Source organism: Pseudoliparis swirei, chromosome 23, assembly GCF_029220125.1.
Source record: "Pseudoliparis swirei isolate HS2019 ecotype Mariana Trench chromosome 23, NWPU_hadal_v1, whole genome shotgun sequence".
NCBI lineage: Eukaryota > Metazoa > Chordata > Actinopteri > Perciformes > Liparidae > Pseudoliparis > Pseudoliparis swirei.
Genome location: NC_079410.1, coordinates 7382778 through 7397508, shown reverse-complemented (window position 1 = coordinate 7397508; position 14731 = coordinate 7382778). Strand labels below are relative to the sequence as shown.

Below are 14731 nucleotides of genomic sequence, written 5' to 3'. Positions count from 1 at the left end.
TTTAATTTCGTCTACATGTTTGACTGTTTTTGATCAAAACGAAAACATTGAACACAAACAAATATTCATACACAGATTATGTTGAGCGTGACGTTGAAAGCAGACACATTTCATATTTTCATGTTCAGTTGATCAGCTTTGCCCTTACTAATATACTATAATTCAAAGTATGCGAATCACTATCTGTAATTAATCGTAACAACTAGCTAAATTGTTTCCAAATATTGAAATACATAATTAGTTTGGGTAAATAAATAATAAATTACAGACCCATTACATAATGTTTTTGTATATTCTTGCTGAAATCAAAATGTATCCTATTAGAATGTTCTTTCTGCAATAAAACAAAAATATGTATTGATATTCATTTCATGGACTCTAGTTCCTGACAGCTTTGTGTCTTTTTACACGGCTTTTACTTTGAAATTCTCAACCGGAAAAGCCGTTACTGACGCTTGCTTGATTGCTGTTGGTGTAGAGCCTAGCTAGGGGAGAGAAACCGTCGGAGAATGTAGAATACCTATGACAAAAAAAGAAGTAAAGTTGAGGATTGATAAACACCTGGCAACGTGGATGAAAGAAACTGAACAGGTAGGTGAACTGTTTACCTGGTTTCTGTCATTTATACTTGCGCGTCTCGGCTCCTGCTTAAGCCTGAAAAATGGAGGTGAAATGTGGTCCTATCATGAGAAGGCTGCACACAACACTGAATAAACAAGATCAACAACAACAGCTGCGGCGGCGACAGCAACCGTGCATGAGCTACGGGCATTTCTGTCGGTATGCCCGTAGCATACCGACAGAAACGAGACGGAAACCACTGCAAAGACGGCAGGATCAACAGAGAGGAGGCTCATTGTGAAGCTACAGTAGCTAACGGTACAGTAGCGACAGCAGCAGTGGTTAGCAGAGATGGTCAAGCAGCTCGTGGTGCTGCGGCAGAATGACCGATTAGTCTTAGCAGGTTGTTTCTATGTTTGTTCATCAGCACATATTTACATCGCTCAACTCGTACATCCTTCCAAGAGAAGAAAGACATTTATGATTGTATGTATTTTCATTTAAAATTGTACAGCCAACTGATTAGGTTGACTGATGACTTTTTGATTTTTTTTTTGTTCAGGTATTACCAGCAACTTGGCAACATCTCTTCTCTCCCCTGGCTCTCCAGCGTGTAAGGACACCACCGCCGAACACATCATATCTTTAGTCACCCAGTGCCTCTACCTGACGGATCATTATTCTGCCCTTCATCTTCACCCGTGCTAAAACTACCACCAGCAGAACAGGAGAAAGACAAGCGATCCGCTGCAGCTACCAACAGTTGATACTTTAATAAGTTCAGTGGCTCCAAAATCCAACCATATCCAAGCTTCTGATAAGTCTAAACCTCAAAACTCTTCATCAGCATTACTCCGTTCTCTCATCAGGTCAGTCCATTTTTAGAAAACTGTAAATACTACTTTGCACCATTATGGCCTCCATCACCCAGTCATCCGAGCGTGAGATTCCTGACAACCACAAAGAGAGCTGGCTGGCCCTACTTTCTGCTGCGGAGTCGTATTGCCAAAAATCGGGCTGCGACCTGGCCATACTTACAGCGTGTAAGAAGTTCCGGAAAAGGGACAGCGGCAGTGCCTTTCTGAAGGAGTGTGACTTCTCCTACAACGTGTGGGGTCAAGGGTTTCTGGCGGAGTCGGCGCGCCGCTATATGGACGACATCGGCGTGCTGCACTCCACGACCATGCTCACAACCCAAAGGCACATACGCCAACCGGGGAGAGGGGGAGGAACCAAACTGGTTGTTGACCTGACCTCTGACCCCGGAAACAGGGGGGTGAGTGACCCGCTTCTGTTGCATTCTTCACTATGACATATTTCCAAAGTTCCCATTTTTACCATTTTTGCCCGTTGTTCCAGAGCTCTTCAGGCGATGGCGTGGTGGGCGGAGTCAGTCCCAATAACAGACTGTACTCCCAAAGCTACCCGTCAATCTACAGCTCGGGAGCTTTGACCGAGCAGGGCGGCGGACAGAACAGCAACGGAGAGGACGAGCGGGAGAAGTGCGCTCTGGAGGCCGAGGAGGGCGGACAAAGGTCTGGGATTGTGGACTTGGAAGAAGAGTGTGAGGACGAGGAGGAGGACGACGAGGAGGAGGAGGAAGAGGAGGACATGGATGAGAGGAGACCCTATGGGAATGAATGTGCTGGTGAGGAGCAACCCTTTAATCTGTACACGGGGTTCGTACGGTCATGGAAAACCTGGAAAAGTCATGGCATTTTAAAAATGGTCATTTCCAGGCCTGGAAAAGTCACGGAAAAAACTAAAATCATAAAAGTTTTGGAAAAGTCGTGGAAATGTGTTAAAATCACATGTTCATTTACGGCGAGTTTGAAATAATGAATGTATTTTTTAAAGAAAGACGCTCAAAATATAAGCCGGCGATGGCTCTCAAATACGCACAATTTTCATGTTTATGCCGAGATTTTAGTTTGGTCATGGAAATTTGGTTTAAAGTCCTGGAAATCCATTGGTCAAAATGTGTAAGAACCCTGTGTACATCTAAATGCTCTAATGCGCATCCATTCTGAGGGATTTCTCATCTTTTTGCCTCAGGTGTCTTCTCCATGGACGAGGACTCTCTGTCTCGGGAATGCGAGCCGTTCTTTGAGTCCGACGGGGAGGAGGAGAGCACCGATGGTAGGAGATCGGCGTGCTCAGTGACCGTGTTTACATGCATTCGAATAACTGGCTTAGTCGGACTGAAATCGAATTATCCGTTTCATGTAAACACCTTTGTTCGACTATGCGGTCCGACTACGATCCGATTAACACCACTGGATAACTCGATCCGATCTGGTTGATAATTCGACTATCGCGGCATGTAACGGTGAATTGGATTAGGAACTGGACTTTGAGTCTTTGCGCATGCTTGAGATCCCGCCGCCCTCCTCCCTCCCATGTCGTGACCCGGAAGTCGAAAGAGTCGAAAGAAACGATAATGTCACTATTAACATCATGCAAGAATAGTAGAGGGATGTAGCTTCGCCTTGCTCTCTGTTCGCCATCTTTCTCGAAATGTTGATGTTGTTGTTGTTGGTTGTTGTTGGTGGTGAAGAGGTCAAGCGGAAATGGCTGTATCACCACGAGTTGTAATGAAAACAGCGCCACCTATCGTATCGGATATGACATGCTTTCGGCCAATGATTCAAATTACTCACTGCCATGTATATTGGGATAACAGCAGACCCCCCCAAAAGATAGCAGAGTCCGACTAAAGCAAGATTAGAATTATACCGTCATGTAAACGCACTGACAGAGAGTCCGTGCTCACGTTGGATCCACGTCGGTGCATCATCCACATGCTTTTTTTTCTTCTTCCGACCTGTCCTAGGCTCTCTGAGCGAAGATGCTCCTCCGCCGACGCGCAGCGTGGCGATGGGTCAGTCCGCATTCTCGTCCCGCCGCGCCCAGACCATGGCCATGGCCCGCTCGCTGCCCGTCTCGGTGCCTGTGTGGGGCTGCAGAGGAGCCCGGGCTCAAGGGGAGAACAGGAGCAGAGAACGGGTGAGCACCAAGAGGGCCGAGCCGCTGGTCTGGCTGTCAGGATGAGAGTGTTCTGGGGGGTCAGTGGGTCAGCCAGCTGTCTCTGGGCTCAAGTTTGACAACGTGAAGAAGAAGAAGAATGTTCACGAGTTCACCCGTTTCCATCGTTATCGTTTGAAATCAGAAGCGGACGTCTTAAAAGTTAGAAAATGAAACAACGGATGTGTAAGCAAGCTGTTGTTTTAATGTTGTTTTAATGTCTGTTGACATATTTCATGCGGTTGGAAGACCGAGACAAAGGAACTATTCAGCTCTCAGTATTCTGATACGCCGACTAACGACCACGACCGCTCCCATCATGTGACCATAAAAGTCTCTCTCGTCTCTCTCGTCTCTCGTGTCTCTCGTCTCTCTCTCTCTCTCGTCTCTCTCTCTCGTGTCTCTCTCTCTCTCGTGTCTCTCGTGTCTCTCTCTGTCTCTCTCGTGTCTCTCTCTCGTGTCTCTCTCATGTCTCTCTTGTGTCTCTCGTCTCTCTCTCTCGTGTCTCTCTCTCGTGTCTCTCTCTTGTGTCTCTGGTGTCTCTCGTGTCTCTCTCATGTCTCTCTCGTCTCTCTGTCTCTCTCTCGTGTCTCTCTCTCGTCTCTCTCGTCTCTCTCATGTCTCTCTGGTGTCTCTCTCTCGTGTCTCTTGTGTCTCTCTCGTGTCTCTCTCGTGTCTCTCTCATGTCTCTCTCGTCTCTCTCTGGTGTCTCTCTCTCGTCTCTCTCTCGTGTCTCTCTCTCGTCTCTCTCTCTCTCATGTCTCTCTTGTGTCTCTCTCTCTCGTGTCTCTCGTGTCTCTCTCTCTGCCTCTCTCTCTCTCTCTCTCTCGTCTCTCTCGTCTCTCTGGTGTCTCTCTCTGGTGTCTCTCTCGTGTCTCTCTCTCGTCTCTCTCGTCTCTCTGGTGTGTCTCTCTGGTCTCTCTCGTCTCTCTCTCTCGTCTCTCTCTCTCGTCTCTCTCTGGTGTCTCTCTCGTGTCTCTCGTCTCTCTCGTCTCTCTCATGTCTCTCTCTCTCTCTGGTGTCTCTCTCTCGTCTCTCGTCTCTCTCTCGTCTCTCTCTGGTGTCTCTCTCGTCTCTCTCGTCTCTCTCGTCTCTCTCATGTCTCTCTGGTGTCTCTCTCTGCCTCTGGTGTCTCTCTGTCTCTCTCTCTCATGTCTCTGGTGTCTCTCTCTCGTCTCTCGTCTCTCTCTCTCATGTCTCTCTGGTGTCTCTCTCTCGTCTCTCTCTGGTGTCTCTCTCTCGTCTCTCTCTTGTGTCTCTCTCTGTGTCTCTCGTCTCTCTCTCGTGTCTCTCTCGTGTCTCTCTCTCGTGTCTCTCTGTGTCTCTCTCTCGTGTCTCTTGTCTCTCTCTCGTGTCTCTCTCGTGTCTCTCTGTCTCTCTCTCGTGTCTCTCTCATGTCTCTCTCTCGTCTCTCTCTCGTGTCTCTCTCTCGTCTCTCTCTGGTGTCTCTCTCTCGTGTCTCTCTCGTCTCTCTCATGTCTCTCTCATGTCTCTCTCGTCTCTCTCTGTCTCTCTCGTCTCTCGTCTCTCTCTCGTCTCTCTCTGGTGTCTCTCTCGTGTCTCTCGTCTCTCTCGTCTCTGTGTCTCTCTCTCGTGTCTCTCTCTCGTCTCTCGTGTCTCTCTCTCGTCTCTCTCGTGTCTCTCTCTCGTCTCTCTCGTCTCTCTCATGTCTCTCTCTGGTGTCTCTCTCGTCTCTCTCTGGTGTCTCTCTCTCGTGTCTCTCTGGTGTCTCTCTCTCGTGTCTCTTGTGTCTCTCATGTCTCTCTCTCGTCTCTGTCTCTCTCGTGTCTCTCTCTCATGTCTCTCTCGGTGTCTCTCTCTCGTGTCTCTCGTGTCTCTCTCTCGTCTCTCTCTCATGTCTCTCTGGTGTCTCTCTCTCGTGTCTCTCTCTCGTGTCTCTCTCTCGTCTCTCTCGTGTCTCTCTCATGTCTCTCTCTCATGTCTCTCTTGTGAACATGAGTGTTTGTCTTCCAGGTGGGCGTTGCTGACCTGGACCACATCGCTGCCAGTATGAAGGCCCTGCTGTCCCCCGGAGCGAATGATGGGACTGAAATGTTCGGGGCCCTGCCTCGGCCCCGACTCAACACAGGGGACTTCTCCCTCAAGCACTGAGAGAGAGAGGAGACGGAGGAGATTAAAAGAGAGAGAGAGAGAGAGAGGTGGGCTGGCAGGATGTGAAACAGTGTTAAAGCTAGCTGCTCCGTTTATTTCCCTCTAACCCAAATTAACAGCACTTGCTTTGAGGAAAGAATATTGTGAGCACGAATAACATGTTCAACACTACACCCTCCCACCTTGTCACGACACATGCCACAACACCAGCTCCTTCACATCCCAGAACACGGCATTACGATTGGACATCTGGATGTGTGTCCTGCCCCCCAGCACTGACCAACGAGACACTAAAACCGGGTGTGTCGTAATCTTACTGGCCAATTTAAAAACGTTTTTAGGCAACTTGTGTGCTGACGAAGGTTTTGGAAAGTTTCCTTTTGTTGAGGCGATGAGAGTTTAGGGAGCAGCCATCGGTGCTCCAGTGCTGCATGCTCACGCTTGAGCAGCATTATGATGACGTGTAGTTTCCCAATGCTACATGTCTATATAGAGATAGATATATATATATCTCTATATATATAGAGACATATGGCTTATTATGTGGCTAAGAGGGGCAGTTCAGTCACTCTTCTAAAATTCGCTCAAAGAAACGGTTTTTAAATGAAAAGTATGGCGCTCGAGCTAGGAGACGCTTAGCTTAGCTTACTTATAGTTTAGCTTCGATCGGGCGCAAAAGTAAACATCGAGTCTGGCTTCCGCTAATGTTAAAAAGTACACCTGCCAACACCTATAAAGAGAGACGAGAGAGACGAGTGTGTTCCTGGGTGTTGTTTGCCAAAACAATACCTATGTTTAAAAATGTATGTTTTTACATTTCTGCGTGTGTACAGTCTAAACAAAAGAAATGCAACATGTTAATGAGTGCTATTTAAACGTGTTGGCTGTATTGTTGGACTTCAGACACAGCCGGGCTCACGGTTTCCCCTGCTGCCTTTCTTTATGCTAAGCTAAGCGTCTGCCAGCTCGTTTAGCACAGTACAGTTTTAGCCTGAGCACAGGAGCCAATGATCTCCATCCCACCCGGGTCACATGGGTGTCTCGCCCGCATGCTCCTATTATTTACTGAGGAAATTGACCAACAGGCCCGTTGCTTATGTTGTCCATCCCCCACAAAAACACAATCTGTTCCTAGGAACCAGATAACTTGTTGACTTAACATGAAGCTTGTGGCTCTTACAATGTGAGCGGAGGACCCCCCCCCCCCCCCCGTAACACACCGACATATACTTTTACTTTTGCCAATGACTGATGGAATGAATCAACATGAGTTAAAGGTGTTTTTTTCCGTTGCTCCACACGTCTTAAAATTACTGAATGAACGAGAAGGTGGCTGTATGAGAGAATGGAGTGATCGGTTGATTCTAAAGAAACAAATGTCCACCAACAAATAAATGTTCCGTTAAGTACTTTTATGTTTCAAATAAAGGAGCAACACCAAGAGAAGAAGGAAAGACTTGTCGTGTGTTTGTGTGTGAGGATGCGATGTCATTAAAGGCCTCTTGAGGGCCTCGGCACTACTGGAGCGAAGGAAAGGATTTCATGTTGGATTTCTGCTCAACCCTGATTTGCAGTATCAAATGCAATGCTATTGTTATTACATAATAGTTTAATTCATTGACTACATTCAGGACATACAAAAAGATGCAGGCACTTAGGTACATGCAATGACCTGCATGTAAAACAAAGAAATCATTCAAAACTTGTCTAAAACTCTAACTTAAATACAATACATGAATACATACATTAAATAAAATAAGTAGGCATCTTTGTTTACAATTTGAGATGAATAAGCCTTCTTCATGCAACCAGAGAAAGCAAATGTTACAACGGGCTTATTACCTTCGTATTGAAAATGCGGAAGGTTATGTTTTGATCGCCCTGTATTTATTCATTTATTTGTATGCGTGTTACTCGCATAACTCAAAAAGTGTGAAACCGAATCGCATGAAATTTGGTGGGATGATTGGTTATTAGCCGGGGACCATTTGATTCGATTTTGGGATCAATCGGGTCAAGGTCAAGGTCAAGAAAAGGTCAACATCTTCTTTTTACCATAGCGCGGTCAATTTTTATCCAATTGGCATGCAACTAATGCCAAAATGTTCATAATTCAATGCCCAATCTTGTGATATGCGAAGGTATGCGCTCTACCGAGTGCCCATTCTAGTTCATTCTGTAACTCCAACCATAACATCACAATCTCTCCATTCCCCTCCTGACGCCTTAAATAAACTCCTCCTCCCCCCCCCCCCCCCCACTACCCCACCCTTCATGCACCACTCTTCTCTGTGTCACTGATCCTTTTTCCGAAGAAGGCAGAACGAATTGGTGCCGACCCAAAACGCAGGGAAAATCTTCTCCTGTATGTTGACCTTGAACTTGTGGATCAGCCGCACCTCCTTCTCGGCCTCGCCCTCCACCGCGAGGAGCTGGATGACGCCGGCGGGCTGGTCCACGTAGATGCCGATGCAGGAAGCCGCGGGGAGTTCCACGTCCACGTTCTCGCTGTTGTGCCAGACCTGGTAGAGGGAGCCAGACCAGCCGACCCCCCAGGAGCCGACGTTCTCCCCGAGGCCGCATGGACCCCGGGCGTCCTGGGCCTTCCGCGGAGCGCCCTCTAAGACCACCCCGATCACCACCCAGCCGTCGTAGTCCACCTCCCAGTACCCTCGATAGCCCATCAGACCCTCTTTGCACAGCACCTGAAGAAGGGAGGAGGCAAACAGAAGGAAATAAGGGGGTATATATTTTATCTGGAGGTCCTATCAAACCACAAACTGAAATAAAACAAGATTAAACGTGATTCCGATCTCACATGCCGGCTCATTTGAATTGATTGCCCCTTATATTGCTCCTGCAAGCCAATCAGAGCAGACTGGACCTAAAGGTCTTAAAGAGACAGGCGCTAACGCAGCATCTCAAACTGATGGCGAAAGAAGATCTATTCAGACAGTTTGAGAAAAACAAAGAGGTTTTTATTTAATAAAGCCTGTAAATGTCTTCTAGTAGAAACCCAGAATACAAGTATGAATCTACACATTTAAAAGATAAGCCCGCAAGTCAAAAAGAGTTTCACATTAAACTCTGGGAATTATGAGGAACATTCTTTTAATATTTTATGTTCCATTCAAAGCAGATATTTGCACATCCAGCTGTCTCAGAGTTTAGAGTTATCAAACAGTCGTAGTCATAATTCTGTATATAAATGGCAGCAAAGAGAGCAGACAAGTTTATTTAGATTAAAACATACTTTAAATGTAATGATTTAGTCTCCTCAGGTGAGATAACATGTGTGTCCATGAGACAGATTTACAAGCATTGGCTCGGCTCTGTACGAATGTATATTTCTACGGTTATGACCAATGAGAACAGCACTGCAGTGGGAGTGATCCACCTGTGGGGAGTGGTCGTATCTCTCAGGCCTGTTGGGATACGGGCAGACGGCATCGGTCGTGCGGGCCACTTTGGACCCGGCCTCGGAAATCCACAACAGCTTCTGTGCAGTTTTATCATCCAGAGAGAGCGGGAGCCAATCTGAGAGAAGACCAGCAAGAAAGAGGTGAAGAGGCAGTTCACATAAAAGTCACCTTTAATTATTCAAAAGATTTTACTTGATTTATTCCGTCTTTAATTACTTTTGTTTGATTTATGATATTTCACTTTACACACAAAAGAGTCCACACTCCAGTTTTCAATAACTAATGAATTTTTCGGCACTAATTGACAAAACTGTTTTATAATTATTATTTTTTAAAAGATAGTTATATGCTATGACACAATAAAGAATACCGCACATTTCATGAAGTCAGCCCTGGTGGTGGGTTCAGGGATATTTGGCTCATATGGAGGCAGCTTCTCTGAGGGGACAGAGGAGAGATAACGAGAGGTTAGAAGGAAGTACTTTATGGACGAGAGGATAATCACATTTACATAACACTATTTCATATAATGAATGTTATCTTCATCCGACAAATATTGCTCTTTACCTTCTGCTGCACTGCTGCTTGTTTTTCCTGCAAAAAAATTAAAGTGTCATTTCGCTGCAATTATGTAAAGAGACAAATATACTATATATATAGTATATGGATAGTATAGTCTACTATAGAAATATATATATACATATATAATGTTATGTGTGATTAGTGCGGTTCAAACTGCTTCAGAGATGACTCACACGTCTTAAATACAAAATCAAGTCAGCAATTTCAATGTCATAAATTTCATAAAATAGAGAGCTATATTAACATTAAAGTTATTATAATAGATTAATAATAAATATAATAACAAATATAATAATAATATTAGTAAAACAGCGGCAATTAAAAACTAGATTAATATAATATAAATGAAATTACGTAAATACTGAAACAAAATTTAAAGTAAGTGAATAATGAATTAATAATGACAGAATGAAATTGTACAACATAAATACAATATAAACAAAAAATAAATAAATAAATTGTACAGCATTAATACATTATATCAAGTGAATAAAATAATGTAAAATCTGTGATTCTACTTTTCTCCGTCAAACGCCTAAAGATCTGAAAATATTTTTAAAAATTTTTTTCTATCATGAAATCATTACAATTCACATTTGATTATTACCACAATATCAAAATAAAGGATATGTTTAATGGCCTCACGTGGACTTGTTCAACCCATTTCTTTAATACACAGCACGTCTCATCAGCTACTGTAACGCATCTCATCTGTCTCTGTCAGGCATCGACTCATGGACACTCTCAACATACACAGCAGTATGTGTGCTATGGCGGCTCAACACGGATTCATGAAGCTTTAGGTTTCAACATATTAGGACTTCGGATGCCACAGGATTAATCTGAGCTGAACATGAGCTGCCAAGGCCAAAGGCTCAGAGGCCATTCACATCTCGGCGACCTTCAGGTGACCTATGAACGCACAAGGCTCTCTGGAGCCAGTGGTTGGTTTGTCCATTCTGGGCTACTGTAGAAAGATGGCGGCCGGCTCCGTGAAAAGGACTCCGTGTTTATAAGGATATGAATCGCTCATTCTTGAATAAAAACACAATGATTCTTAGTTTCAGATTATTATACACTAATGAAACACAAGTTATGAATGTTACATACAATTTCTGCAATCGATCCTGTGAAATTCTACACATAAACATATTTTTACGTTCAAGATATTGGAAGAAATAAGCTATAATAAAGTCACCGTTTCACAGTCAAATGCCATATTATTGTACAGTAGCAGTCGACGTAAAGCAGTTACATGCTGCAGTAATCAATACGTCTATATTAACGTCTTGAAATATCCCCTGCAGCAAACAAGGGAAATAGATAGACATTAGATTTGGATTTACTTAACGTACTTGCTTGTAAAAAATAAGTAATCTCTCTGTTCACAGCTCAGTAACTTAAAAGCTTGACAAGGAAGCCAAGTCTGTGACACGCGCCTGAAGAGGACATTCAGCTCTCAGGTGATTCATCCCGTGACACGTTGAGCCTGGGGAAGCCAGCGGTTGTCTTGGCTCCTCCTGTACGCACCTGAATACAACACTAAGCTAAGTGAGCTGAGTGTATGCAGAGACCATACGTAAAACACACTTCCCAGCCATTAAAACCATAAAATGTGATCTCTGACTAAGCATGCAGGATTTAGTCTAATTACTGAGCGGATTTGAGTTTGAATATCGTCCACATGTCCTCACTGACTCCAGCAGCACGCCTGCAAGACCAGCTGATGGGCAGAGACACGTTTGAGTGAGGCTTATTTGGCTTTTGGAAAGCGGCGGAGCAGAGAGACCATGGACGGATTAAGAAACCACGGGCCCCTGGGCCTGGACGAAGTCCACAAAAAAATATTTAAATATACATTTTTGGAACAACGATAATGAATGAATCATCATATCAATACAATAACAGCTACTTCACGCAGAGGCTCTGGATCCCTGGTGCAATCCATCCTCAGTAGCCCTGTTACTGACATGAATGTCATATCATCATATTCATATCAATACAATGTTAATCAGCTCACGGGCCCCTGAGCTCATGGGCCCCTGGGCTCCCTGAGCTCACGGGCCCCTGAACTCACCTGAACTCACACATGAATGACTTAAGCCGAGCATATACATCGTGTCATATCATCATATTCATATCAATATAATGTTAATCACTGAGCTCATGGGCCCTAATCCATCCCTGAGAGACGCTCGTCTCTTGTCCATAAAGGAACTCAGCAGGTGAGACGGGATGATGGAAACGCCTTGTGGAACAGCGCTGGGATTGTAAATGGACAGGTTTGTAAATGGACAGTACAACATATCCATCTTCATTTCTAAATCTTCTTTTCGAGGGGCAACGAGACGGACGCCTTGACCTCGGCTACCTTTGGATTGAGATATCAGGCCGGCAGTAAGTGTGGAGGAAGATTGAAGACTCCGGGGAGGGTGAAGCTCGCCAGACGCCTGTCCACGCTCAGCGGGATCAACAGCAAAGCCCCGCGGAGATAAACAGATGCTCCAAAAGATTGATGACTTCACATCTCAGCAACAGAGACGCACGCGCGGAGGAGATAGAGTGCGAAAGCAGAAGGCATTGAAATATTTAAGGGCTATAAAAAAGAAATAAAGGGATATCGGATGATGAAGGAGTAGCCGCGTTGGATTAGTGTGTAACTTTTAAAGATCTTAATAAGATGGGTTTTGGTGTGGAGTCAAGTGTCCTCGCCCCAAAGGTTGAGATCTTATTAATGAGGGCTGTTTGGATTGAGGTTTGTAGACTGTTTCCCTCCCCGGACGCCTCTCAGTGGAACAGAGCTACATTATCCGTGCAGATCAGGTTCGAAACTGATGCAGCAAGATCAGAAAATAGTGAGATGAGCATCGTTGGCACGAGCCCCATCTCATCTCTCCGGTTCCTGTCCAGCCTCCTTGGTGGGAAGCCCCTGTGCACCATGTGAAGGGGAGACAGGAAGGAAATAAAACACATGGCGGGACAGATGGATGAAGGAGTAGGGGAAAAGGAATTCAAGGGGAAAAGCATTTAAAAAAAAGGGCTGGGCCAAAAACAAAAGAGACTGATCTTTAAAATGTGAGTCCTCCGACACACGAGTCTTGAGTTATGGAAGCTATACGAGGAAACGATGGATTTGAAATAGCCAGAAAGAAGCAGGAGAAGGACAATAGTCCTGACCGAGCGTGTGGATCGGGGAAAGAAACGAGAAAGACAGACGGGCGGGTCTGAAGTTGCAGATGATGCCATGTGACATTCAGGGGGATTTGGGAAGAGACGGCACAAGCTCAGAAGAAACCAGAACCGCCCCGCGAGGTGATCGCTCATGCACCTCGCTGACATGAGTAATGACCCGGAGGAAAATGCCAGAATCCAAGGAGAGGTGCTGACTTACAAGGATGGTCGACATGTGGAAATTTAGTATCAAATTCACCCCATTTGAAGCACATGATGAGAACTTATAAAACCACCACGACAAGCAATGAATCTGTTTTATTTGTTGGTGTAAAAGCCCTCTGAGGCAAATTCGTAATTTGTGATATTGGGCTGAATAAAATAAACTCAAATAAATATAATAAAATGGCAAAAATAACATAGTATGGTATGACTCTCGAGCTATTGCATGCGTATTGATCGTATTATAAAATCTGGGCATTTACAGATAGAGTTGTGTGAAAATAGAGAAAAATAAAGGAACAAAATATATGATTTGTATTCACGAAAAAACCCTGATGCTCTAATGCTGCTAATAATAATAAAGAAGTTGTCGGAAATGCATTTCATTTCTAAAATTAGAAACTGTGCTCTGGGCTCAAAAACAGAAGACCACTAATTTAAATATCTTTCTCAGCAAGTTTGACATATTTCAACGGCTGATGATAAAAGACGAACAGGTGATTATTTCTCCCTGGTGGTTTGATGTCCCTCACAGGCCTCCGTAGAGACTCAGGTGTGGGTGGTTTCTTACCTGCTCTCTTGACAGGCATGGCTCCCTTGGTGCTGACGGCGCCGCTTGGCATCAAACGGGGAGGTCGTGTGAGAGTGAGGGGCTGCGTCTCTGGAGGGCCTCTCTTATTGACTTCAAAATGGGGAGGGGAGGGCGGGGCGCGGGTGACTTTTGGATCGGAAGAAGCGGTTCCCCGAAGGGATGGTCGTGTCACATGACACTGCAGCCGCTTTTTTAGGGATCAGACGAGCAAATACCCAGTATGTCCTAAGAATGCACGCCGTGTGCACACACACGGGCCCCCACCCCCACAAACGGGCCCCCACCTCCACACATGGGCCCCCACACACGGGCCCCCACACATGGGACCGGCCCATTCATGTGATGAGTGACCGAAACGAATTTGAGTTATGGAAAGATGGTTTTGTAACTCTGTGGGGGGTCAAAGGTGACTCCACGTGTCTGTAATATTTACTTTCGTATAGAAAATGCGGAATGTTATGTTTTGATCGCCGTGTATTTATTTATTTATTTGTATGCGTGTTCCTCGCATAACAAAAAAAGTTTTAAACCGAATCGCATGAAATTTGGTGGGATGATTGGTTATTATCCGGGGACCATTTGATTAGATTTTGGGATCGACCGGGTCAAAGGTCAAGGTCAAGGTCATGAAAAGGTCAACATCTTCTTGAATCGCATGAAATTTGGTGGGATGATTGGTTATTATCCGGGGAACATTTGATTCGATTTTGGGATCAATCGGGTCAAAGGTCAAAATCTTCTTTTTACCATATAGCACGGTCAATTTTTATCCAATTGGCATGCAACTAATGCCAAAATGTTCATAATTCAATGCCCAATCTTGTGATAAGCGAAGGTATGCGCTCTACCGAGTGCCCGTTCTAGTTTGTAATGCACACGTCACTTTGGCTTTTTTACCTCCCACGAGCAGTTATTAAATATACATCTTGTTTTAAAAAATAATGTCATATTTCAGTTCTCATAAGACATGATGAACATTTGTATGGTTGAGATCTTTTTCTTCTTTAATTTGCTGTGGGGTTGAATCTATAGCACTGCATCTTCA

The 14731-nt window shown here is 44.8% G+C and overlaps 2 protein-coding genes across 3 annotated transcripts; one reads left to right on the top strand and one right to left on the bottom strand.

Annotated features, from left to right (window-relative positions):
- The first annotated feature begins 479 nt into the window (after window positions 1-479).
- Window positions 480-7151, top strand: akt1s1 (AKT1 substrate 1 (proline-rich)). 2 transcript variants are annotated; one of them, XM_056406981.1, is made up of 7 exons: window positions 480-591; window positions 1124-1174; window positions 1285-1837; window positions 1921-2209; window positions 2617-2700; window positions 3395-3567; window positions 5560-7151. In XM_056406981.1, exons 3-7 carry the CDS (start codon window positions 1475-1477, stop codon window positions 5695-5697), a joined length of 1047 nt encoding a protein of 348 aa, XP_056262956.1. In that variant the 5' UTR covers window positions 480-591; window positions 1124-1174; window positions 1285-1474; the 3' UTR covers window positions 5698-7151. The 2 variants fall into 2 exon arrangements, with proteins under 2 accessions (XP_056262956.1, XP_056262954.1); XM_056406979.1 differs by having other exon boundaries at window positions 1124-1837.
- Window positions 7152-7991: 840 nt separating this feature from the next.
- On the bottom strand, window positions 7992-13717 carry zgc:195001 (uncharacterized protein LOC567531 homolog). The gene is made up of 5 exons (XM_056406905.1): window positions 13628-13717; window positions 11400-11424; window positions 9495-9557; window positions 9095-9234; window positions 7992-8402 (listed from the first exon to the last, which is right to left on the bottom strand). The coding sequence occupies exons 1-5, from the start codon at window positions 13715-13717 to the stop codon at window positions 7992-7994; spliced, it is 729 nt and encodes a 242-aa protein (XP_056262880.1).
- Window positions 13718-14731: the final 1014 nt, after the last annotated feature.